The following is a 25,358-nucleotide window of genomic DNA, read 5'->3' as shown; positions in this document are numbered from 1 at the left end:
AGATGGGTTACAAAAGGACCCACGTCAACAGAAAAGCGAAGAGCAGGAGGGGAGGGGCGCCGGGCCGCTGCAGCGGGAGGGCCTCACTCCGGCCTGGACTCAGCGGCCGGGAAAGGGGGGCGCAGATGAGAACTGGACACTTGGGCACCGGCCACTCGGTGTCGCGGAGTCACGTTGAGGCCTCATGACGACACAAGTTAACTCCAGACCCCGCATCTCAGCACAGCGCTTCTCGGCAACCGCGACCCTGCGCGCCTCCCGGCGACGCCGCCGCGGGGCGGGACGGGGGCGGTGCCCAAAGCCGCGTGGACCCGCTGCGGAGCCACGAGCCCTTGCCGGGTTGAGCGCGAGCCACGGGCGACTGCGCAGGCGCGGCCCCGCCCACCGGCGCGCTCGCGGGCGGGCGGCGGCAGTGCGCAGGCGCGGCTCCGCTGACCGTGACCCCGCGACCCCGATGTCCTCGCGCAGGATGGCGGCCCTCCGGGCTCTGGTGGCGTCCAGGCTAGCGGTGACCGCCGCCTTCGCACCGCGCCCCGGCCTGCGTGCGCTGCCGTTCGGCGGAGCGGCGCAGTCCCCGCGCGCGGCCTTCCACGCCTCCGCGCCGCGCCCCGTGGCCAGGGTCGCAGTGGTGAGCGGACGGGCGGGGCGCCGAGGTCGGCCTTCCCACCCTCCCCGTGCCCGCGGGCGGCCCCTCCGACCCCCACCGCCTCCCTCGCGCTGACCTCCCTCTCCCCCAGGTCGGCCCCTCCCCCTGCGGGAGGCGGTCGGCCCGCCCGGTGGACCGCGTGACCCCCGTGACCGGCCCTCCATCCCTGCAGGTGCTGTCCGGATGCGGGGTCTACGACGGGACAGAGCTCCACGAGGCCTCATCGTAAGCCCCTGGGCGGCTCGCCTTCGGGAGGGGCGGTCCCCCTTTTCCTGAACCGTTCGGAGAAGCCTTCCTGCTGGTTAGGAAGGCAGAGAGGACTGCTGGACCAGACTCAGGGCGGCGCGAAGGACAACGTTTAAACTCAATGCGTGTAACGTACAGGGAGATATAAAATGAGCTTTTTAGTATCACCTGTGATACTAAACACAGTGCTAACCACTTAACATTTGTTCTGCTGTTTTTCCACACCCACGTGTTGTAAACATTGGGATAAAACGGTCCTGCGTGTTGGAAATCAGAGCACTCTTTTCCGTCTTTACAGCATGATTTTTAAGGGCTGTGCAGTGACCTCGCCGTAGACCGATGTCATTGGGGTAGCCTGTCAGCTGTTGCCGAGTAGTTTGTCCTTTGATCGATTTACTTAAAAAGTTCCTGTGAGCAGGACCGTAGGGGCTGTCAGGTTCAGAGTTAGTTGAAGGGGAGAGTTAGGTGGTGGTTGGGGAACACACCCCTCCCAATTGCGGGGCCTCGCTGGTCCCCGGAGGAGCCTGAGGCTGGTGTCTGGGGGTGGCCGCTGGGCGTGGCCAGCGGGTGCTGGCGGTGGCCGGACAGAGAGTGAACTTTAGAGCGTTCTGGGCTGGTGGGTGGAGAGGGCCAGGAGTTTCCTGATGGGGGCTGAGCGGGGTGGGGCAGGAGAGAGGAGGCGGTGAGGAATAGCCAGCAGCTTGAAACCTCCCGGGCAGAGCAAGGAGTTGTAGGTCGAGTGCCCGCGAGGTTCCGAGGAGCTGAACCCCAGTCCAGGGGTCCCAGCCCTACCAGGGGACAGCTGTGATCTGTCTTGGGGTCTCGTGTCTCCTCTTTCTCTGGAAGTGGGTAGTGACAGCACTGCCAGGGACAGGTTTCGTGCCAGTGTTTGGACTCGGACCTGCCGCAGAGCAACCCTTGGTAGATGCTGGCATCAGTAGCAGCCCCCAGGGTTGCGTGGGTGTCTCCCATCCCCATGAGGGGAAGGTTGGGGAGACCAGGAGCTGAACTCACTTTGGAGACTAAAAGCCCTCCTCAACCCCTCGAGGCCATCGTGGATTGGCCCATGGGAGGAAGAACACCCAGAAGGAGCCTGGGAATGCAGACATCCAGGCTGTGGCAGTTGCCGGGTCACCCGTCCCTACGGCCTGGTCTGTACAGGGAGCTTGGGGGCGGCTAGCTGGTCTCCACAGGCCAGTTCAGTGACAGCGAACTCAAGTAGAGGGCGTTGGGGTCGTTAGCAAGCCAGTCGGGACTTCTTGCAAAGCAAGGAGGTTGTCAACCTGTGTGAGAAGCGTGTGCCTGTCAGTCACCTAAAACGCTGTTTTTAAACACCCGGTGGCAGGTAAAGCTGGGCCAGGCACATGTCAGAGTCTGGTCTGATTCCCTCCTGTGCAGGATACTGGTTCACCTGAGCCGTGCGGGGGCCGAGGTCCAGATCTTCGCTCCTGACATCCCTCAGATGCACGTGATTGACCACACCAAGGGGCAGCCTTCTGAGGGCGAAACCAGGTACGGGCCCCTCCTCGTTGTCCTTGAACGTGCACAGGTTGAAACTCCCCAAGAACCTGCGCGCGGTTGCTTCGTCTTAGCTGGGAGCCGAGTCCACGTTTAAGGGGACCTGACAGCAGTGGTCCTGACGCTGTGCCGGACCCCAGGACGTCCCTCGCCGTCCAGCACTGTTGGAGCAGTGGAGGAAGGTTCCCCCTGCGTGAGCTCCTCGCGCCTTCATTCTCGCCGAATGCCCGTGCGTTCATTTGGTCTCAACCCTCGTCCACCCGTTTGGACCCACGTATCTGTGAGCAGCTCCCACCAGCATTTCTGTTCCTGAGGGGAGTGCGGCCCTGGCCTCACATCCACTGAGACCCACCTCCCCGCTCCGGCCTGGCCCAGACTGCAGGGCGATGGCCCCGACTGCAGGGCGATGGCCCCTGGGGGCTGTGGTTCCCAGGTGCCCTCCAGCGGGTGCAGACAGTGAGAGACGGGGCGGTGGGAAGGAGCCGCGGTGCCGTCTCCTGGGGCTGCGGCCCAGTCAGGACCCGGGCCCTGGGCCGCGCAGCCGGGGCTGGGAGGAGCTCCCTCTGCGGCCGGTCCGGGGCTGCCTCACTCGTCCCTCAGAGTTGCTTCTTAACGCTGCCCCCGCGGTTCCATCACCGTCCGTTCCCAGCGCCAAATGCTCCCTGGTGGCCCTGCCTGACACAGGAGTCCGGGTGACTAGGCGTGGTGGTTCGGAAGCGCCCATCTGAAAGGGCTCCAGGGGACGTTTCGAGCACAGACCGGCTGTGGTCACTGTCGCTGTGGCGCCTTTTCTGGGGAGCAACCCGCACCGCCTGTGAGCCGGGAGAACAGGTCCTCTTGTCTCGTGGAGGCTCCTTCCTGACCCGTTCTCCCGTCTGTCCACACACTGAACCTGCTGGGGGCCTCTCTCTGCTCTTCCCCAGGAATGTTCTGACTGAGTCCGCGAGGATCGCCCGCGGCAAGATCACCGACCTGGCCAAACTCAGCGCTGCTAACCACGACGCGGCTGTCTTCCCCGGGGGCTTCGGAGCCGCCAAAAACCTGTACGTGTTTCGGCTCGGGGCTCTCCTGCTTTTCCCCTGGACTGTTAGACGGGGATGCGGTGGTGATGGGAGCAGCTCCTGGGGGGTCTGGCCCAGCCACGACGCAGCTGCCCCATGACAGGGAACCCCGGTGGGAGGAGGCTCCTGGGACCTGGCCATCCAGGTGTGGTGCTAGGGGTCTCGTCACATCAGAACCCGTCCGTGTACGTGTTCTCTGCAGACACCTGCTCTCCTGTGGACCTTGCAGCGCGGAAAAGTGCCTTTCTGGTTGGGCCGTTGGGAGGATGGTTCTGACCAGAAGAAGGGAGATCTTTTTTTTTGCTGTTTGGGTTGTTGCCACGGTAACTGGACCTCAAGCCTAGGAGGCCGTCACACCGCAGCTGCGATGTACTTTGGGTTTCAGGTTCTCTTTTTGTTCTCTCGTTCCTTTCTTTCTTCTCCGCGTTTCATGGAAATTCTCTTGCGCTGGCCTTGCTGGCCCAGCACGTCCCTTCCGACGTGGCGCGGGGCTGCTGCTCCCGTGACGGAGGGGGCTCGAGGGCTGCAGGAAAGCACCCAGCAGCTGCGCCCCGCAGCTTTGGGGCTTTAAACACGGGGCAGCATGCGTCACAGCCTGGACTACGTGCGTTTTGGTCAGTTGACCGCTCGGTCATTGAGGTTCCCGCAGCTGGCGCTCTGTCTGTCCGGGCACCGTGCACCCAGGAGCGGGGGCAGAGGCGGTTACGTTCCCTGAGGTCCACCTCTGCGCTTGGTCCTTCCGCGTCCTGACATCTTGAGGCTCCTTTCTGCTTGCGGCCGTCACCAGAGCACCTCTTTTTTCCACATTCCCACCAGTTTTCCCACAATCCTTCCTCCAGCCTGGACCCCTGCCCTGCCTCGTGTCCACTCCCTCTCCCAGAGCCAGCCTGGGAGTGCTTTCCCTGCATCGCCATCCTCCTGAGCCCCCTGGTGGGAGATGGCGGATCACAGTCTGCGTCGGCTGGCCTTGTTCTTCTTACGGAACCGGGTTTCTTCCTCTGAAAGATGAGCTGGATTCACAGACCCTGTGCCTTCCCTCAGCCCTTAGACCTCGCCTGGTGTGAGAGTAGCTTGAGGGTTCGTTGGGGTTATGTCCCTGGCGTGGCTGACACCCTGCCTCGGGTGACTTAGTGGTGGTGCGTCTCGGTGTACAGGGAAGCAGGGCCTTGGGTCAGCATCCGTGTCTGTGACCTCCCAGACCCCTGGGGGAAGCTGGGATTTCTGGCCGCTGGTCCCAGTCTTTCTGACCTTTCCAGAGGAAAGGCCAGCTCATCAGCGGTCTGTGCGGTGCACAGGGGGCAGCAGGCGAGGTCTGTATGACACATTCACTGTGGAAACCCAGTTCTTCCTGCTTGGGACCCCAGGATCACCTCTGGCAATGCTGCCAGCTTTTCATTTTCCGAGAGAGTCACGTATATGTCTACGTTAAAAATCCAGCCAGGTGGTAGCCTCTCGTTCTGCACTTGGTGTCTTTCACTTAACGCTGAGGCTTGTCCCTTAAACGTCTGGCAGCCGCACACACAGATCCCGTCGTGTAGGCGACCCAGTGCTGACGGGACTCCCGGACTTCCCGTTCTCTCTTTCGTCTTACACCTTTTGGAGGTACGACTGACGTACGTGGGTTTAAAGTATGTAACCTGAGAAACCACTTCAGGGTAGCCGGCATCCGTCACACCCGCAGGTTGTCCCGTCGTGCGAGCGACGCACGGGGTGCCCGGGGCAGAGGCGTCAACTCCGTGAACGAGGCGGAGGAAGCCCGGGATGGGGCTCCTGGCCGAGAGGCGTGGCCTTTGAAATTTGATGGGTCTGAGTTTGCCTTCCAAAGAGACAGTACTGGCGTGAGCCCGCCGACCGGGAGGGAGGCCGTTCCAGACCCCCCCGCGGTCCTGCTGTGGTGAAAGAGACGGCCTCTTGTTTGGGTTTCTCTTCCTTGTTAGTGAAGGGCAGCATCTGTCGCTGGTTTGGGGCCAATGGCACGTCCTGCTGTTCCTGGGTGGGCCGAGCTCACGGCCCGAGCGCCTGCGTGTCAGCTTCCCCTTCACCTCTGCTGGCCTCCCTGCCTTTAACCTCCCGCACTGCTTTATGTTTCAAAAAATAGAAAAAAATACACACGTGTACGTGTAATTACATGAAAGGCCGTGCACACGTACTTGCACACACATGTCACTTTCTGCAGTTGCTGAGAAGGTCGTGGAGCACGCAGGATCCCGGGGGGTGGGGAGTGGGGCTGGGGGCTCCCCAGGCAGGCAGGTGTTGAGCCCTGTGGTCTAAGGAAGCCTCTTCTCGTGGCAGGAGCACGTTCGCCGTAGACGGGGGCGACTGCAAGGTGAACAAAGACGTGGAACGTGTCCTGAAGGAGTTCCACCAGGCCGGGAAGCCCATCGGGTACGTGTGGCCCAGCGGGCCCGGCAGTGGTGGAGGGAGGGCGGTGGCCGAGGCCGTGGCTCACAGCCAGGAGCTGGCGCCTGGAGCTGTGTGGTCTTGGAGACCCTCAGCCCCTTTCCTTGTTATAACTGAGGGGGTTTCGTGTGATCTCACAGGTGCCTTCCTGCTCTGAAAATTCTGTGGTCGTGTGGTTACGTTAATTTCTCCTGATGACTTAGGAGGGGAGGGGATGATCCTCTCAGGGTCTAGAAGGTTCCCAGGTCCTTCCGTGGCCCCCAGCCTTTGCCAGTCCTCTCCCCATGCCTGGCCTCCGCCTTCCCGTCCTGGCTTGCAGCAGCCTCTCGGCTAGCTGGCCCCTGTCCTTCCTCATGCCACGGCTGCCGTGAGCACCATTCCCGACCCCTGTCGCTCTCAGCTGCCCTTCCTTGGGGACCAGATGCTGCGGTGGCCACACACTGGGCCCACATTCACGGGCCCAGCCACTGCTCACAGCCTGGCCCGGGGTCCTCGGCCTGGCAGACGGGCGAGGCCAGTCGTAACCCACACCAGGAGGCGCTTGCGGACGAGTGGCGGCGACCCCACCGTCAGACCTGCTTGTCAGGCTGCCCGTCCCACAAGCGTCCTGGGGGGGGGCCCTCGGTGCTGCTGTACCACGGGCGTCGGCGCACAGCGCTGGTGCTGGGGCGTGTGGGTCGCACACTTTGGGGTCATCCCTGGCTGGGGAAGTCCTCCCAGGAGCACAGCGGTGCACGGATGCACTAAGAACAAAATCTGCCGGGCTTTCCATCACATGGCTGCTCGCTGCCTCCCGTTGGAAACTGGAGAAGAATGAGGGTGTTAGAGCATTGGGTCTGAACGGGGCACAGAGGCTGCAGAGGACAGTCCGCCAGGGGCAGCGTCCTTCCCAGACCTGTGGCCACTCACTGGAGGCCCTGCCCGCTCAGCGTCGCAGGCACCCCCACCAGCGGCCGTAGCCCAGGGGCATGCCTGCCCTTGCGGCGCCCAGCCGACCACCTCCTGGGGGCCCGCTGGGGCAGCACCGATGTGTGGGGGTGAGCGCCCGGGGCGGGGACCCAGCTCCCTTTCTCTAAAAAGTCAGCACGACAAACGGGACAGAAGCCCAGCAGATTGGCCACCTCACGGCAGGCACCCTGTCCACTTGAGTAAACGGGCGCCTCTCAGCTGAGCTGGAGAAGAACCCAGGTTACCCTGGGGTGGAGGGTGCGGGACGGTGACACGGTCCTGTACCGGCTGCCGTGTCGCTGTGGGCAGCTCCGTTCAGCCCCTCGTGCGGCAGGCAGGCTACGCGTCTGTCTTTAAAAGCAGCAGCGCTGTCTGGCCGCGTGCAGAACGCCCTTTCCGGGTCGGGGCACCTCGCGCCCCCTTTCCGGGCCGCCCGTCGCTCCTTGACCTCGTCAGAAGCACGGACAGAACGAGGGGTCCAGCCGGCTCTGCTGCCGGGCCCATGCTTCCCTCCGCGCAGTGCGGGAGCCCCCGGCCAAGGACGGGCAGGCAGCCCAGTCTTCGTCTCGGGCGTCGCCCGCAGAGTCAGGTGCCTGGGGACCTGCTGACGTGACAGATTCCCGAGATGGCCGTTGCGATGACGCTCACCTGCTCGGGGCTGAGGGGGTTTGTCTCGTGGTCCCTGAACAGGAGTTGTGGCAGTTGTCTTGGCACTGAACGAGCGTGTAGGTGTGTTCTCACCACGTTGTGTTGCGGTCAGCTCAGAGGACCAGTTGAGCAGACGGGGTGGTGGGCGCAGCCAGAGGGGTGTGGACCCCAGGGGAGGGGGACCGGCCCGGCTGGAGCAGCTGTGGCAGGCGTCACGCGTGTTCTCGGAGGAGCCCCGAGGGCAGGCGTCCGGCGTGGACCTGCAGGGCTTGGACGCCTCCAGGCAGCCTGCTCACGGGGACCTGGGGAGGGTTTGGCACGCCGCCAGGACAGGGCCCCTGGCTCCGCAGTGGCAGGTCAGGCGAGGCTGCTGCTTAGACCGTGTCCCGCAGCCCCCTGCGTCCCCTCCAGAGAAGGGGATGGGTCTCAGCCAGTCAGTACAGCTGGGCTTCTCTGTTGCTGTGTGACAAACCACCCTAGAGCTTGGGCCGAAGACAGCGCCGCCGTCTGTGGCCTTCTCTCCGGGTGGACCTTTGCACCCTGGGCACCGTGTCAGGTGCCTGGTGCGTGTCTGGCGGCCGGGGCTCAGCTGGCTGCCCTCCGCCGCTCTCCAGCCTGACGCCGGGTGCCTGGAGGCCGCCCCATGCTCCACTGGTCACAACTGCCACGGGCAGCCCAGGGGCAGGGGCAGGCTCCAGCCCGCGGAGCTGGCAGAGGCTCTGGCACTGGGTCTTCCGTCCCCATGGCATTGGTGTCTGTGCCCCTTTCTGAGGCTGACCGCATTCTCTAAGCATGACTTGCTGGGCCCCCGGCCTGGCGGCCACATTCACAGCCCTGAGCTGATCCTCCTTTCCTCGCCTTTCAGCTTGTGCTGCATCGCTCCCGTCCTCGCGGCCAAAGTGCTCAGAAGTGTCGAGGTCACCGTGGGCCACGAGCAGGAGGAAGGCGGCAGGTGGCCGCACGCTGGGACCGCGCAGGTCATCAAAGCCCTGGGTGCCAAGCACTGCGTGACGGGAGTGACCATATCCTTCCAGCAGCGGGGGCGATGTGGGAAACCGCCCTCTGGCCCCTCGGGGCCACCCTGGGGTGCTGCACAGCCGGGGCGACCAGGGCATGCGCGTGGAGGGGCGTAGCACCCGAGGCTGTGACCCCTCCGCCGTGCAGTGGTCACGTTCCCAAGTCCCCGCAGTGACGCTGGCTGAGCTCAGCACACCCCAGGCGGGGGGCTCGGTGGGTCGGGTGAGGAGACGGCCGTGGCTCGCGGCGGGTGGGTAGGGCGCTGCCTGTGGCGGAGGGAGAGTGAGGACCCGGTGCCGGGCCAAAGGCCGGGGTGGAAGGCGCGAGGGCTGCTTGTCCTTATCTGGTGGCAGTCCCCTGGGTGGCCCAGACGGAGGGCCACCCCCGGCAGCCTTGTCGCCCCCATTCTTCCTGCAAGCGGGTCCTCTGTGTCCTGAGGTCACCAGGGTGCGCTGCGGCTGTAGAGAGCCTCAGACCACAGGCTACCCACCTTCCAGCTCTGCGCCTGGACCCGAGGGTCTCCATGGGGGCCGGAGTCAGCAGCAGAACGGCGCGGGGCCCCAGGAGGCGCAGGAGACCAGCCCGTTACCCTCCGGGCGTCTGTCCTGGCCAGGGCGCGCTCCTCGGTGTGTCTCTACTTGCAGGCAGTTTCAGGCGTGAATGTCCCTCCCCTTCCAGCACAGAGCGGCCAGCCCCGGACCTGGGGCTTGGCGTTGGCTCAGGAAGCAGGTCTCAGGGAGGAGGTGAGGCGCCTCTGTGCTGAGGCTGGGGCCCGGGTCCGGTTGCCCCGTGCTCACAGCGGGCGTTCGGACAAGCCTCTAATGCAGTCTCTCGACGCGAAGGATGGCAGTGCTGCGCTGCCTTCAGGGTGGCCCCGGGGTCCCGGCTGGTGCTCGGGCGTCAGGCCCACGTCTGCAGCCATGGGTCCCGTGAGGCCCCCTGCTGGGACGTGTGTTAGGAAGCAGCCCGTGGGGTCAGGTTCCAGGGTTTTCAGTGAAAGTAGCGCAGGGGGTGCAGAAAACCCCTTCCAGGTGGCGCTGGGGTGGGGGTGGGGTGCGCGTCTGGGAGGGGGTGGGGTGGGGCGCGCGTCTGGGAGGGTGGGCGGCGCCTGACGCCACGCGCCGTCCGCTCCAGCTGTGCAGTGTTCTTCCGTAACCTGTGTGCACGAGGCTCACGTGGACCGGAAGAACAAGGTGGTCACGACCCCGGCCTTCATGTGTGACACGGCCTTCCACCACATTCACGACGGGCTCGGGGCCATGGTGAGCAAGGTGCTGGAACTCGCCAGCAAGTGAGGCCCTCGGCGCGGGGCTGCTCGCCTGTCAGCTTGGAACCGGGCAGGAATTGATTTCTTCGCTTAAACCTGCAGGCATTTTCTTTGTAAGGAGGGCGCTCGCGATACGCTCGGGGTCCGGGGTAGACTCCCTCTCAAGGAGTGAGGCCGGGGCGGCAGGGCCCGCCGTCTGAGGGGCGCTGGCACCTGGCCTCGTGTGCAGCTTCCAGCTTGAGGTCAAGTCTGCCTTTCTGCGCCAGCAGGAGGGCGAGAGAGGACGGCAGTCCTAGGCCGGGCTCGCGTCAGAGCCCCTCACTCAGTATTCGGAAGGAAACAGTCTTTAAGTTTGTAAATGTAATAATCAGGAAGCCAGAATGCCGCCTCCTCGACAATTAAAGCTTCTCTAACCTGGAGTGGGCACGTATGAATTAGACAGTCCGCGGCTTTCTAGAGCAGGCAGGCCCTTTGGGGAGAGGAAACTTCTTTCCGAAACAGACATGGGCAGTTCTGCTCCAGGCCCCCTGAGCCCAGCAGGTGAGGGCCACACACGAGGCTCCGTACCTCAGGCTCAGGTCTCCTTGTTTCAGGAAGGGAGGGTGCAGGAGCTCAGCCTGTGTGGACCTGCAGGTGGGCCCAGGCCCCGGGAGGGGGCGTGGGCCGTGCGGGAGGAGCGATGAAGTGTGAGCCGGCAGGCTGGCTGGCGCCTTTCTGTGGGCGTGTGGCTTCTGTCCCGGGGCGGCTCGCGGGGGGCTTCGCCCGTCACAGCGCAGCCCCGCTGGCCTGTCCTCCGTGACCCAGGGTGGCGCCCCGGGTGCTCGGAGCCGCCACGTCGTCTGGTCCTGAGAAAGCTGCCGGGGCCGACGCAGCGGGCTGTTCAGTTGGGTCCAGTCCACGCTGAGCTGTGTCCTGGTGGCCTGGGGGTGGAGTGCAGTCACAGGTCGCCCACACCGCCCCTCACCCTGCCCCACCGACGGACACGCCTCTAACAGTTTTCCAGGGTCTGAGGGAGCTCGGGGAGGGCCGGGCCTGTGGAAGGAGCCGTAGAGCCTGAGACCACGCCCACCTGATGCGCTTAGCTCCCTTGGTATCTCACGTCAGGCAGTCTTCCCTGCACGGCAGCTCTGTTCTCTGGTGGCCTGTCCTCCTCCCACGACGCTGGGTCCCATGGGACACAAGCCCCTGAGGCACACCTGCAGGCACCACCACACTGGCCAGCATCGTCCTTGCTCAAGAGAGCCTTGCAGGGCCCATTAGAGGTGAGGTTAACAGCTCATCCTAAGAAGTTTGTTCACTGAAACATTTTGTGCAGATTTGTGTGTGTGTGTGTGTGTGTGTACATGCACGTGCACGTAGAAGAATGCAGAATCACAGGTGTGCACCTCGGTGAGCTTTCATGGAATGACCTGCCACCTGGATCCAAAGACCACAGCATCACCAGCCCAGGTCCGCTCGGCACCAGGGGGATGCCCAGGCGATGGTGTGTGTCCTGGCTGCGTGACTTTCTTTTACAGAAACGTTTCTGGAGGGTTCTCCACTGGCCGTCCGTGTCCCGTGAGTGTGGCCTCTGGGGAGCGTGCCAAGGGTGTGGCCCCTGGGCTCCGGGTGTGGTGTGGTGTGTTCAGCTCCCGTGTGCCTCGCCCCAGGGTACGGGCATCTGGCCCTGGGGTCTGTTGGACCTTCTTTTTTCATTCCTGCCACCTCGGTGGCTGTGGAAGGTGTTCCCGTGGTTTTCTCCGGCCTCTCCCTCGTGTCCGCTGAGGCCCCATCTCCTCTCTGTTTATTTCCTGGCCCTTTGGGGACCCTCTTTGGCAAAGCGTCTGTTGGAGTTTCGGGCCGTTCGCTCTCGGTCGTCTGTCCGTGTTTGGTGATTGGAGCTGCTTTGTGCTCTGGTTGTAGGTCCTTCGTCAGTTCAGTGGGTCGCACGTGTTTTCTCCCACTTTGTCTTCGTTCCGAGTGGTCTTGATGAGCAGATCCTCCTGATTTAATGTTGGCCTGTTGATCACCCTTCACCATTTGTGTTTTTCTGTCTTTCTGTGGAAGAAAACTCCTTCCCGCAGGAATGAGGGCATTTTCCTGTGTCATCCTCGTGTTAACGGTCGTTTCGCCTCTGTGTTTAGATCAGCGGTTCGTCTAGAATTGGTGTTGATGAGTCATTCTGCTCTGCATTTGATTCATCGCTTCTGGAAATGCCAGGGAATGTGCCCACAGAGCAGAGTGGGCTTCAGTGGCCGAGAGGGGTCACCGCGAGGCCACCTGGAGCCCTGCCTGCTTGAGCTTATCTCACAGGCGCGGGGCGGGGGCGGGCTCAGGGGCAGTGGGGCATCAGTGCCCGAGGGGTGGAGACCCACAGGGAGCAGGCTGCCTGGATTCCACCTCCTCTGCTGCCACCTGCTGGGACCCGGCCAGAGGGCAGGCGGCTGGAGAGGGAAGGGCAGACTCACAAGGAAGTCCCCAGAGAATGTGTAGTCACTCGGTGTCACCTCGCAGTTCCCTGTTGTCCACCCTGGACTTTTCCACACGAAATGCCTGGTCGCCCGGTCCAGGATGGCCACTGCGGGGTGAAGTCCGGTGACAGCCAACACGCTGTCCTGTCGGCATTGCATCTGCCCGCTTAACCCTGGCGCCAGTCCTGGGTGGGGGTCCCCGAAGGGGGGGCCTGGGTCAGGCAGAAGGACCGGCAGAGAACCTGCCTCTGGAAATGTCTGAAACGTTCCAAAGCCCGAGAGGGGCCCCAGCAGCCCAGAGCCAGAGGGAGTCCAGGCACGAATTCACTTGACGAGGATTGAGCGCCTGCTTCTTGCCAGCAGTGTCGCAGAGCTGGGGGTGGGGGGGAGGGGACAGGGACACGACCCTGCACTCCCGGAGCCCGGGCTGGGGGATGGCGGGTCCGCGAGCAGGTGAGCCAGGGGCCTGAGGGTATCGGGGGACCCGCCGGGCAGGAGGGTGGTCAGGGAAGGGACAGGCACCATCTCAGCAAGGACCAGAGGCAGAGTGAGCAGGTGGCAGAGTGAGCAGCAGGCCCGACGGGGACGGGCCTGGGGAGCTCAAGGACAGCCGGGGCGTGTGGGTACCTGGAGGCTCCTTGGTGGGGACCAGGCTGCCGGGGGCTCTGCAGAGCCGTCCTTGGGTCTGGTGCAGGCTCCCAGGGTTGACCAGGCCTGGCTGGGTGGCCTCCTCCTGCGGGCACCACGGGCACCGCGGGGACAGGGCTGGTCATCTGCCTGTGGCCCTCCTGGACCCCACCGTCCCTGCCCTTTCCCCTGTATGATTGGGCCCCTTCGTGGGCACCTTTTCACTGCCCCTGCAGGCCCTTCCACCTGGAAAGCCTGGCCCCCCGTCTGTATCGCCAGGCCCCTCGGCCCTCAGCTCCCTGCCCCAGGGCCCCTCTGCAGAGGGCTTGCCACAGCTCACGGTCTGTGGCCTGTGTGTGCGCACGCCCATGTGTGCATGCGTGTGAGGCTCGCTGACCCGCGTGGGGTTTACTCGGAGGCCCCGTGCCGCCCTCACCTCAGCTGCAGGCCGTCCAGCAGAGCTGGACGACACCTGCCCTTCCACAGCTTCCTATTCCTGCAAGACTTCCTTGATAACACGTTTTTGGGTTTGTTTTAGATAAACTTTACTCTTTAGAGCAGTCTTAGGTTCACAGAAGAGTTGACTGGAAAGTACAGAGAGTCCCCATACCTTCCCCCACCCCGCCCCACACACAGCCTCCCCCACTGTCAGCGTCCCCACCAAACAGTGCGTCTGTTATAGTCGCTGAGCCTGCACGGATGCGTCGCCATCACCCTGAGTCCACAGGGTACGTGGGGCTCACTCCTGGTGTGTGCGTCCCACGGGTTTAGACAGACGTGTGATGACGCTTACCCACCACTGTAGTATCGTGCAGACTAGTTTGCTCTAGAAATCTGGGCCCCACCTGTGCATCCCTCCCGTCTTCCCACCCCTGGCAGCCACTGATCTTTTTACTGTCTCCGTAGTTGTGCCTTTTCCGGGATGTCCTATGGTTGGAATCATATAGTATGAAGCCTTTCAGGTTGGCTTCTTTCACTTAGTCTATACATTTAAGTTTCCTGCGTGGCTTTTCTTGACTCGATAGCTCATTTCTTTCTAATGTTGTAATGATACACCATTGTCTGAATGGACCACAGTTTATCCATGTGCCTACTGAGTAACGTCTTGGTTGCTTCCAAGTTTTGGCAATTATGAAAAAAGCTGATGTAAACACGTGTGTGCAGGTTTTTGTGTGGACGTAAGTTTTTAGCTCCTTTGGGTGAATACCCAGGAGCACAGCTGCTGAATTGCATGGTGAGAGTGTGTTTAGTTTGCAAGAGACCACCAGTCAGTCTTCCCCAGTGGCTGCACCATTTTGCATTCCCACCAGCAATGAACGAGGCCTTCACGTCCTCCCCAGCATTGGGTGTTGTCAGGGTGTGGGATTTTGGCCACACTAATAGGTGCTGGGTGGTAGCTTATTTGATTTTCCCTCTCCTAATGATGTTATGACATGGAGCGTCTTTTCATATACTTGTTTGCCATCTGTATATCTTCTTTGATGAAGTGTCTTTCCAGATCTTTTGATCTGTTTGAAAATCTGTTCATTTTCTTTTTGTTACATTTTGAGAATTGTTTGTATGTTTTGGGTAGCAGCAGTTGTTTTTCTCAGCCTGTGGCTTGTCTTCTCATTCTCTTGACCGTGTCTTTGTAGAGCAGAAGTGTTTGAGGTTTTTTTTCTTCTGGCCGCACCGTGTGGCATGCGGGATCTTAGTTCCCCGACCAGGAATTGAACCTGGGCCCTCGGCAGTGAAAGCGCAGAGCCCTAACCACTGGGCCGCCAGGGAATTCCCGGGAATGTTCAGTTTTAATGAAGTCCAGCTTATCAGTTCTTTCTTCCATGGATCATGCCTTTGGTGTTACATCTAAAAAGGCATCACCATATCCAGGCTCACCTCGGGTTTCGCTAATGTTCTAGAAGTTTTACGGTTTTGCATTTTGTTTATGCCTGTGATCCATTTTGAGTTAATTTCTCTGAGGAGTGTAAAGTCTCTGTCCAGATGCATTGTTTCGCATGTGGCACCCAGTTGTTCCAACACCTCTCGTTATCTTTGCTTCATTGCGTTGCCTTTGCTGTTTTGTCAAAGATCAGTTGATTTATGTGGGTCTGTTTACGTGGGTCTATTTCTGGCCTCTATTCTGTTGCATTGATCTAGTTCTCTGTTCTGTTACCCATCCTACACTGTCTTAATTACTGTAGCTTTGTAGTAAGTCTTGAAGTCAAGTTGTTCTCCTTCCGTATTGTGTTGTACATTAACCTTGTGTCCTGCAACCTTGCTGTAATTGCTTCTTTGTTCCCAGGAGGCTTTTTGTTGATTCTTGTCATCTGTGAATAAAGACACTTTTATGTCTTCCTTCTCCATCTGAATAACTTTTATTTCTTTTTTTTTTGCGGTACGCAGGCCTCTCACTGCTGTGGCCTCTCCCATTGCGGAGCACAGGCTCCGGACGCGCAGGCTCAGCGGCCATGGCTCACGGGCCCAGCCGCTCCGCGGCATGCGGGATCTTCCTAGACTGGGGCACGAACCCGTGTCCCCTGCATCGGCAGGCGGACTCTCAACCACTGCGCCACCAGGGAAGCCCTCTTTGCCTGGTTTTGATATTAGAGTGACGCTGGGCCTCATAGAATGAGTTAGCAAGTATTCCTTCTGCTTCTGTCTTCTGGAAGAGATTGTAGAGAATTGGTATAATTTTTTCTCTAAATATTTGGTAGAATTCACCACTGAACCTATCTGGGATTGGTACTTTCTGTTTTGGAAGATTATTTAGTAATTGATTCAATTCCTTTAATAGATAAAGGTCTATTCAGATTGTTTCTTTTTACGTAGTTTTGGCGGATGAGTCTTTCAAGGAATTGGTCAGTTTTATCAAGGTTAATTTGTGAGTATAGATTGTTCATAGTATTCCTTTATTATCTTTTTAATGTTTATGGGATCTTTAGTGATGTTTCCTCTTTCATTTCTCATATTAGTAATTTGCATCTTTTTTGTTTTCTTTTTAGTTAGCTTGGCTAGAGGCGTATCAATATTACTGATTTTTCCAAAGAAGAACCAGCTTTTGGTCTCATTGGTTTTTCTCTATTAACTTAACTGTTTTCAGTTTCACTGATTTCTGCTCTGATTTTTATTATTTCTTTTCTACTGCTTGCTTTGGATTTATAATTTGCTTTTCTTTTTTTAGTTTCCTAAGGTAGAAGCTTAGATGATTAATTTTAGATCTTTCTTCTTTTCTAATATATGTATTCAATGCTATAAATTTCCCTCTGAGCACTGCTTTAGCTACAGCCCACAACTTTTAAGTTGTATTCTCATTTTCACTTAGTTCAGAATATTTTTAAGTTTCTCTTGAGATTTCTTCTTCGATCCATGTCTTATTTAGAAGCGTGTTGTTTAATCCCCAAGTGTTTGGGGCTTTTCCAGCCGTCTTTGCAGTTTAATTCCACTGTGGTCTAAGAGTATGATTTTTATTCTTTTAAATTTGTTGAGATGTGTCTTTCGGCCCAGAATGTGGTCTGTCTTTGTGAAGGTTCTATGTGAGCTTGAGAAGAATGTGTGTCCTGCTGTTGTTGATCGAAGTCGTCTATAAACGACAGTTATATCCTGATGACTGATGGCGGTGGTTAGCTCCACTGTGCCCTTACTGGTCCTGCCTGCTGGATATGACCATTTCTGAGACAGGGGTGTCAAAGTCTTCAACTGTCTATTTCTCCTTGCAGTTTTATCACTTTTGCCTTATGTTGTCTGATGCTCTGTTGTAAGGTGCATACACGTTCAGGATCATTAAGTCCTCTTGGAGAGCTGACCCTTTATCGTTGTGTAGCGCCCCTCACTGTCATGATCACTCTCCTTGCTTTGAAGTCTGCTCTGTCTGAAATTAACACAGCTAATCGTGCTTTCTTTGGATTAGTATTCACGTGGTAAATCTTTCTCCGTCCGTTAATTTTAATCTATATGTGTCTTTATGTTTAAAGTGGGTTTTTGTAGACTACATGTAGTTGGGTCTGACCGCCTCTGTGTTTTAATGGCTGTATTTTGGCCTTTGGTCTTTGTTCCTGTTCAGTCTTCTGCTCTTTTTCCACCTTGTATGGTTCTCACTGAGCATTTTACATGATTCCAGTTTCCCTCTTTCCACAGCATATATCAGTTTTACTTCTTTTTTACTTGTCTCGGTAACTGCTTTAGAGTTTGCAGTCGGTTTGCACCTCTTCCGCGTCTACTTTCAGAGAGCCCCATGCCGTCTCGTGGGTGGAGCATCCCCACTCCCGCCCCCGCCCTTGGTCCAGGGCTGCCCTCCACTTCGCTCGTCCGTGAGCCACAATCACTGGTCACATTGTTGCTGTTATTCTTTTGAACGAACTGCCATCTGTTAGCTCTGCCGAGAAAAAGGAGAATAAAATTTCAGTTCCGCAGGGTGTAGGGTTCTAGGTGGGCTTTTCTCCCAGTGTCTCACTCGACTCTGTCCTTGCTTCCGTGGTCTCTGAGGAGACGTCACATGGAATTCTTGTCTTGGCTCCTCTGCAGGTGGGTGAGGCTGGCTGCTTCCGGGATTTTTCCTTTATCTTGCTTTTCTGCACTTTGACTGTGATGTGCCTGGTTCTAGGTTCTTGGCTGATGTCACCTGTGCTGCGACAGGGGTGAGATTTAGCCCCTGGGCCCCGCACCCACGTCAGGCGGACAGTTCTGGAATTGGCCCTGGCCTTGGGCCAGCGCTGCTGCACGCTGGGTACCTCTGCAGGAGGCGGGGTGCAGTGTTGGAAGCTCTGTTCCGTTGTGTTTTTTTAAATATGTATTTATTCACCTATTTATTTGGTTGCACCGGGTCTTAGTTGCGGCAGACAGGCTCCTTAGTTGCGGCACGTGGGCTCTTTAGTTGTGGCACACGAACTCTTAGTTGCAGCGTGCATGTGGGATGACCAGGGATTGAACCCGGGCCCCCTGCATTGGGAGCGCAGTGCCACCAGGGAAGTCCCGCTCTGTCTGTTCCTGACAGACCTGGAAACACTCCTGTGAGAAAGGAGTGGGTGGGTGCTGGGGGAGGGGCACGCTGGCTTTGGAGAGCTGCCACGGCTGCCTTGGTGAGGGGCGGGTGGCAGGCGGGTACCATGTGTGCCCAGTCCTTTAGCCCCGCCCGGGCCCAGAGCCGGGCCTCGGAGATGCGGAGCATGACGCCTGTGGTTCCGTGCTCGGTGGTGGGCTGCGGTGTCTGCACTGCACGCCTTTGTAACTGCAAGTCTGGTAGCTGCACGGACAGTGACTGTAGGCGTGAGCGGCCCTGGGGGAGACCAGCCCGCATTGCCCGCTTGCAGAGCCATGATCGGTGAAAGGATGGTTGTCTTAAGCCACTAGGTTTCTGTGGCGGTTTGTCACACAGCAGGAGATAACTGGTACACACATCCCGTAGGCTGGGCTAGAGGCCCGTCGAGCAGGCTGCCCACGCTCAGCTCCCTTGACGTGAGGTCTGTCCCCTGGCTCGTCTCCCCACAGACGGGGCTGTTGCTCACACGGAGTCTGAGCCCCCGGCACAGGGCCTGGGTCAGGAATGCGCTGAGCCAGGGTCTGCGGCGTGAGCGAATGGCGTGAATACCCCACGGCTCCCACAGCTGCCCCACAGGCGCCTTCCCCAACCTGACGAGGCAGCAGGGGTGGGATCTGGAATGGTCTGTGCCAAATGTCAGCGGGTCCCCAGACACCTGTACATCGGGTGGGTGGCCAAAGGGAAGGCTGGGGCACGGCCCGTCTGTGGCTGGGGTGCAGCAGAGGCCGCGCACCTCTGTGGTCCACAAAGGGACAGATGGTCTGTGACTGGTGAGCACCACACCTGCCCAGGTGGGGCTCGGGCCTATCCTGCCTGCGTGGTTGACCCTACTCACCAGAGTCTGCCCCTGCCGCCGCTGTGCCATACGCGTGTCCTCCAGGCGGGGCTCTGAGGGTCAGGAGGAGGGGCCTCACCTGCAGCCAGGTTGCTGGGCGAGTCCCAGTGAAGCGAGTGGTGAGGGACTTCGGAGGGTCACAGATGTGGTGAAAATGCAAAGCCACTGTCCATCCAAGAGACAAGTAGAGTGGCTTCACTCTAGAAGGAGGAAATACCTGAGGTGGTGTGTGTGCTCGGGGCTCATCCGTGTGTGGACAGGAGCTGCCGGGGTGGGCGCCAGGTGTTTCTAGAACAGGTGTCCCCATCGAGGCAGGCCCAGCTCCCCGGATGCCCATGCAGGTGGCCACAGGCTCTGCAGTCAGGTCCGGCGGCCCCATGCGAGTCCTCTGGGGACTGAGGTCAGGTGTTTGGATATCCAGGAGGGAGACGGGTTTCCCAGGTAGACGTCTGGCACAAGCTTGAGCGGTGGAGGACGTCGGGCGCTCCGTGATCCGCTGGTGCTGCCGGAGGAAGACCGGCGCCGTGAGTGCACGAGCCCCGTGGCCACCAGCAGATCACCCCGGCGCCCAGGGCGCCGCTGGGCAAAGCCTGGACCCTGATGCCTCCTCCCGCGTGACCTCAGGCAGGTCACGTGACTGCTGAGGCCGCGGAGAGATGGAGGTGACACTGCCTGCTCACGGGGGCTTGAGAGGACTTTGTGTGTGTGTGTGTGTGTGTGTGTGTGTGTAGGTGTGGGGGTGTGGGGGTGTGGTTGGTATGTAGGTGTACGTGTGTTGGAGTGTGTGTATGTGCATGTGTGTATAGGTGTGTATGTCCGTGTGGGGGCACGTATGTGTAGGTGTGTGTGGATGTTGGCACATGTATGCGTGTAGGTGTGTGTGCACACGTGTTGTGCATGGGCACGAATGTGTGCACATATGTCAGCGTCTAGGGCAAAGTCAGGGAGATGCCAGCCTGTAGGCATTGCAGAAACGGTAGTTAACTTTTTATCTCGCAGCATGAGTTACCTTCTTAGGAAACCACTACAGCCACAAGAAAAACAATCACCATTCAGTCATTCGAGCCCCTGGTCCTGGCGGCCAAGTGCAGCAGAACCTTGTGTGGGGAGCAGGGTGGGGGAGGGGTGTCACTTCTGACCTCAGGACCCAGCTTTCCCTGTTGCTGTGACAGCAGCAGTCCAGAGCCCCACCCCCGCCTCTCCCCTGCTCAGCAGGGCTTTCGCGGCTCCTTGGGACCCTGGCTAGGCTGGTCCCCACCTCTCTGCCTGGAGGGGAGGGGGACTCGGGGGGCTGGCTGTGCTGAAACCACAAGCGTCCTGACCCCCCAAGGGGTGGAGGTGATCTGCTCCTCCGTGATGGGCCCTGGCCCAGCCCCCAGGGGCCCTTGAAGGCGCGGGCCCAGCCTCCTGTCTCCAGACTGTGGGCCATGGGGCCTCGAGGTACCCGGTTTGGAGCTCTGGCTCTGATCCCTGCCCATCGTTTCCCACACGGGGACAGCGGTCTGCCCTGGCCTTTGTGGTCTGCGCTCCAGCCGCTTGGATCTCCTGTCTCCGCTGCCTGCCTCTCCCACAACGTGCAGCCTTACTTCTGGCTCCAGAAGGGTGTTCCCGCTGGGGGCCGAGGCCCAGGGACACGGTGGGGGACTTGGGAAGAATTTATGGAATTCAAATATCATAACCTGTGGCTTCTTTTAAAAACTGTTCTCTTCAATATTTTCTGTCTCATTTTCATGCTTCCCTGCACTTCCTGGTTTGGGCTGAGGTCAGATAGCAGAAGTACTAAAATACACCAAGTGTCTCTTGGTGCTCGGATCCGGCCCCGAACAGGAAGTTCCGTGAGACTTCTCGCCGGAAGGCTCCGCGTCCACTGTGGGCTCTGTGCGCGTGACCTGGGGTCCTACAGGGACACTGGGCTCTCAGCCCAAGGGGCCCATCCCTGGCTTGGGGACGACACCAGTACCTTAGAGGAATCAAAGGGGAAGTTTGGAAGCCGCTCATCTCTGGCCGTCGTAACAGACATCACGGATGGGGCGGCTTACACAACAGAAGTTCACGCTCACAGTTGAGGCTGGAGGTCTGAGATCAGGTCGTCAACAGGGTCCCTCTGTGGCCTCCCTCCTGGGCATGCTGTGGCCGTCCCCTCCCTGTGTCCCCATGCGGTCATCCCTCTGTGCGTCTGTGTCCCGACCTTCCTTTTCATAAGGACACCAGTCAGGTGGAATTGCACCCACCCCAGTGACCTCATTGTAACTTAGTCACCTCTTTAAAGGCGTAACCTCCAGAAGCGGTCACATCCTGAGGTGCTGGGGGCCAGGCTCCCACAGGTGGGTTTAGGGTGCACGCGTCAGCCCGTGAGACCGGCTTTATTTGCTAGTTTATTTGTTTCTTTATTTTTGGCTGCGTTGGGTCCTCGTTGCCGCGTGCAGACTTTCTCTAGTGGCGGCGAGCGGGGGCTACCCTTCGTTGCGGTGCGCGGGCTTCTTATTGTGGTGGCTTCTCTTGTTGCGGAGCACGGGCTCTAGGCGCGCGGGCTTCAGTAGTTGTGGTGTGTGGGTTCAGTAGTTGTGGAGCGCGGGCTCTAGAGCGCGGTCTTAGTAGTTGTCACGCACGGGCTTAGTTGCTCCGCGGCATGTGGGATCTTCCCAGACCAGGGATTGAACCCTGGTCCCCTGCATTGGCAGGCGGATTCTTAACCACTGTGCCACCAGGGAAGCCCCCAGACCGTCTTTTTTAAAAAGTCAATCCAGGGCTGAAGGTGCGGCCGTTGAGCACCTCGGGTCAGGCAGTGCCCCTCTAACAGCAGAGCTCGTTCTGGATCGGTCTCTGAATGAGGCTGCCATCTGGGACCCTCCTGACAGGCTCGTGGGGCCCCTGCCTGAAGCCGGCCCGGGCATAGCCCAGGACGCAGGGCACAAAGGCTCCAGCTCCCCGGCCCCTGGGCTTTCGTGGGGAGAAATCCCTTTACAGGGGTTGTTGTTGTTTATAGTTGTTACCACTTGAGCTGTTTTGAAGCGCACGGTTCAGTGGTGACAAGGACAGTCCCAGTGCCGTGCGGCCCCCAGAGTCAGTTCCGGGTCCCCAGACGCCACCCGGCAGCTGCCTGCCTGCCCGCCCGCCCGCCTGGAGGACTCGTCCACTCCGGGGGGACGTGGGTTTTGGATCCTGGAACACCCTCCTGAGCAGGTTCTCAGAGAAGAAATTAAGAAAGAGGCTGCCTGGGTGCCGGGTCCCACCTCTGCCCGACCGGTGGGTGGGGCCTCGGTCTCCGGAGCGCGTTCTGCCCCTCCCCCCTGGTCCGAGCGCACGGCCGCGGGGTCCCGGCTCGGAGCCGTGCTGCCTGATGCCCGTTTTGTCCCCAGAGCCCACTCTCTCGTGGCCGCCCCCCCACCCCAGGGCTGGGACATGAACCCGCGGTGCCCACAGGGGTTTCCTCTTCTCAGCCGGGACTCCCACTGGCTGCCCTAGGCCACCTCCAGAAGCCACCTGAGACATGGTGGCCGAGGGATTTCTGGAGGAGGGGCACACAGGTGGGCAGACAGATGGGGAGGCCATCATGGCAGGTCTGAGGTCATCACTGGCCCCCCGGGCCCTGGAGGGGCCTCGAGCCCCAGCTGACAGGGTGGGCGGGGCTTCCTTACCCCAGCCCCGTCCAACAGGGACACGGGTTCCCAGATGCCTCCGCCCAGACGGGAGCCCAGGTGGGTGGGTGTCTGGGGGCACGAAAGGACGGAGGAGCCGGGAGGGGGTCTGGGAGAGCGCCACCCCTCCTGCAGCCCTGGGCCCATGCTGTCCCTGGGTGGGAGCTACCTGGTCCTCTCACCCGCTGGCCCCTCCTGCAGGGCGGGGCCGGCACTGAGTCTGGAGCTGTGGCGGTTGACAGCCAGCGTCACGGCCCGGCTTGGTCTGGAGGAGGAAGTTGGTCTCGGAGCCGGTTGGGGATTTTGCAGGGGGTTTCCATCCGGGCGCCAGCGTCTATGGAGGCGCTGGATGGCTCTGGACCGTCAGCCCCTTTCTACTTTGTGTGTTTTTATTTAGATGTGCCTGCTCTTAGTTGCAGCACGTGGGATCTTCGCTGCCACGTGTAGGATCCTTGGTTGCAGCCTGCGGCATCTAATTCCCTGACCAGGGCTCAAACCCAGGCTCCCCGCGTTGGGGGCGTGGAATCCTAGCCGCTAGACCGCCAGGGAAGTCCCCAGGTCAGTCCCTCATCAAGTGAGTCACCTTAGGGCTTAGAGTCACGGCTGCAGCATCTCAGGTCCCGTGCTGTGCCTGGCGCGGGGGGGCTCATCCAGGCTCCTGAAGGAGGACAGAAGGCAAGGCCTCCCCGGCCCAGCTCCCCAGCCCCTCCAGCAGGCTGATGCCCGTCTGTTGTTCATTTTATATGTCAGCTACACCTTGGGGCGCCCAGATTAAACAGGGTTTCTGGGCACGTCGGAGGGGGCGTTCGCCCTCTTCCGCAGCGGTCACAGCCAAGCCAGACAGCAGGAAGCCAAAGCAGACACGAGGACCCCGTGGAGCCTCCAGCCTGGGCTCGGCAGCCCCTCGCCGGCCACGTCTCGGGACGCCGGGGCTCGCGGCACCGTCCCGATGAAGGGCTCGCCCGACGCCCCACGGCCACAGTGGGCGGCTGCTGTCCCCCTCGGGCCTCCCGGGAGGCTGAGCCGGGTGAAGGGGGTCTTCGAGCTGTGAGGGCGGGCGGTGGGAGGCACTGCCCCTCGCCGAGGTGGGTGCCTGTCCGGAGGTGGTGGCTGTGCCGCCCTTTGCCCAGATGGACACGGAGGCGGTCCTCACTGTGGACGGGCCCTTAATTGACCTGGTCGCGATAGGGAAGAGCCCAGTCACGACGCCAGCGTGGGAAGCCGAGGGAGGGCCGTCCAGGGGCTCTCCCAACAGCTGAGCTGCCCACACCGTCTGGTTCAACCACGTTGTTACCGTCGGGGGTGCCCGAAGCAGCCTCGTCGTGTTCAGTGTCTTTCGTGTGCGTAGACTTGAGTGCCCGACGCAGCCTGGTTGACAAGCCCTGTGCTCTCGTGGCCTTTCTGACATTCCTGCCGGGACGTGGGGACTTTTGGACGGCCCCGTGGTGCTTTTTCAAGGGGCGTTGACATAAAACTCCCTCCCCCGCCCCCTTATAACTGACATTGGGGTGGTTTAGAATTTTCCTGATTAAAATAATGTTGGGAAGGACGTTTGGCCTCTAAGGCTTTTTCCTCAGGGTGTTTTCTCGGAACCGGAGTTGCGGGATCGTGGGTGTGAACGTTTCACAGGCAAGCTGCAGGGTGGGGAGGTTCCCACGTGAGGGCTGCTCGTCGGGGGACGTTTCCAATGTGATGGGCCTGCCGGGGTCCTGCGGGGCTGGGCATCCTCAGACTGGGCAGCAAGCCCCCCAGGCCTTCCGTGGGGCTTCTGCAGAGGTGCCCTTCTCCTGGGAGCCCCCGCACCAGGCCGCTGTGTCGTGGCCATGGCCAGTGGCTTGCGCCGGGAGTCCCGGTGGCACGTTTCCTGTCCAGCCCCACGGCCTGGGTGGGTGGCGCACGGGGGTCGCTGCCTCTCAGGTGGGGCCCCTTTCTTTGTACTGGTCTAAGAGGGGCCAGGTTATGAGCACGCCAACTCGACATTGTCTGCACGCGTGGGTGGGTGGCAGGCCAGTAAGTGAAGGTGACACTCCAGGCAGGAGCAGAGGGCAGGCGGGGGCGCTCGGGACCCGGGCCAGGTCCCGCCTCCCGGGCCTCCAGCCCCGCCACCGCGTTTGTCGTGGCCCACCATCACCCCCAGCTTCAGGCAGGCCAGAGTAGGCTTGGGGCTCTGCGCCCTGGGGGCCCTGGGTGGCCGCCCCAGGCCCCGGCCCTCAGGGTCCCTTCCTCCCATGAGCCTTTCTCTTGGAAGCTTCGGCCAATCGTGGTGCCTCCCCACCGCCCATCCCCCTTCACTGTGTCTCCCAGCCCCACCCACTCTCCTCTTCTGGGTGCCCTTGCCTCGTGCCCACCCCCATCCAGCCTCAGCCTCTGTCCAGGGACAGATATGTTTCTTCCTCTTCACACTGTGACCAAGAGCCTGGAGCTGGACAAACCAGCCAGGCTCCTCTGTGCCCCCCCCCGGGCCCCCCCCCCCCACCTTGCGCTTCCGAGTCCGTCCCTGCCCAGTGCAGTCGTAGCAGGAACCCTGCAGGGTGCGTTTGGCATCTGGGGAGAACCCCGCCCTCTGTAGGTAGCGCATCTCCCCTCCCCCGCCATCCCCCAAGGTGTCCTGTCCACTTGGGGGTCTCTGAGCAGCGAACCCCCTGTGTCTCCGCGGTGCTCGGGCTGAGCCATGGTCCTGAGTGACTTCCTTCCCACGTTAACAAGCGTTGGAAGGCTTTCTCCCTCTGGGTCATAAATCACAACTGGCCCCCGACCCCGAGTCCTTTTCGTCCGTCCCGAGCCCAGCAGCTGGCACTGTGAGCTGGTTTGGTTCCCATGTCACATCCAAGGACTTCCTGGAGCCCCAGGGTTGGGGTGAGGATGAGGGATGGCCTGGCTGGAGGGCACGCAGTGAGGGGAAGCCCCGGGATGCTGGGCCAGCCCGGGACGGCCAGGTCCACAGCACACCCCCTTTGGGGGCGTGGGTGTGGTGTCCAGCACGCATCCTGGCAGGCGGCCCTTCCTGTGCAGGAAAACGCAGGTTAAACGGAGCCGAACAGGC

The 25,358-nt window shown here is 60.4% G+C and overlaps 1 protein-coding gene across 2 annotated transcripts; it reads left to right on the top strand.

Annotated features, from left to right (window-relative positions):
• Positions 1 to 423: 423 nt before the first annotated feature.
• On the top strand, positions 424 to 10,170 carry GATD3 (glutamine amidotransferase class 1 domain containing 3). 2 transcript variants are annotated; one of them, XM_027081724.1, is made up of 7 exons: positions 430 to 628; positions 819 to 871; positions 2,291 to 2,404; positions 3,334 to 3,453; positions 5,764 to 5,856; positions 8,333 to 8,489; positions 9,651 to 10,170. In XM_027081724.1, exons 1-7 carry the CDS (start codon positions 455 to 457, stop codon positions 9,777 to 9,779), a joined length of 840 nt encoding a protein of 279 aa, XP_026937525.1. In that variant the 5' UTR covers positions 430 to 454; the 3' UTR covers positions 9,780 to 10,170. The 2 variants fall into 2 exon arrangements, with proteins under 2 accessions (XP_026937616.1, XP_026937525.1); XM_027081815.1 differs by lacking the exon at positions 5,764 to 5,856 and having other exon boundaries at positions 424 to 628.
• Positions 10,171 to 25,358: the final 15,188 nt, after the last annotated feature.

Source organism: Aethalodelphis obliquidens, unplaced genomic scaffold (assembly GCF_003676395.1).
Source record: "Aethalodelphis obliquidens isolate GAN/ISIS:26980383/991018 unplaced genomic scaffold, ASM367639v1 scaffold1, whole genome shotgun sequence".
NCBI classification, from domain to species: Eukaryota; Metazoa; Chordata; class Mammalia; order Artiodactyla; family Delphinidae; genus Aethalodelphis; species Aethalodelphis obliquidens.
Note: the sequence above shows the minus strand (reverse complement) of the source record. Positions and strands in the feature narration are given on the sequence as shown.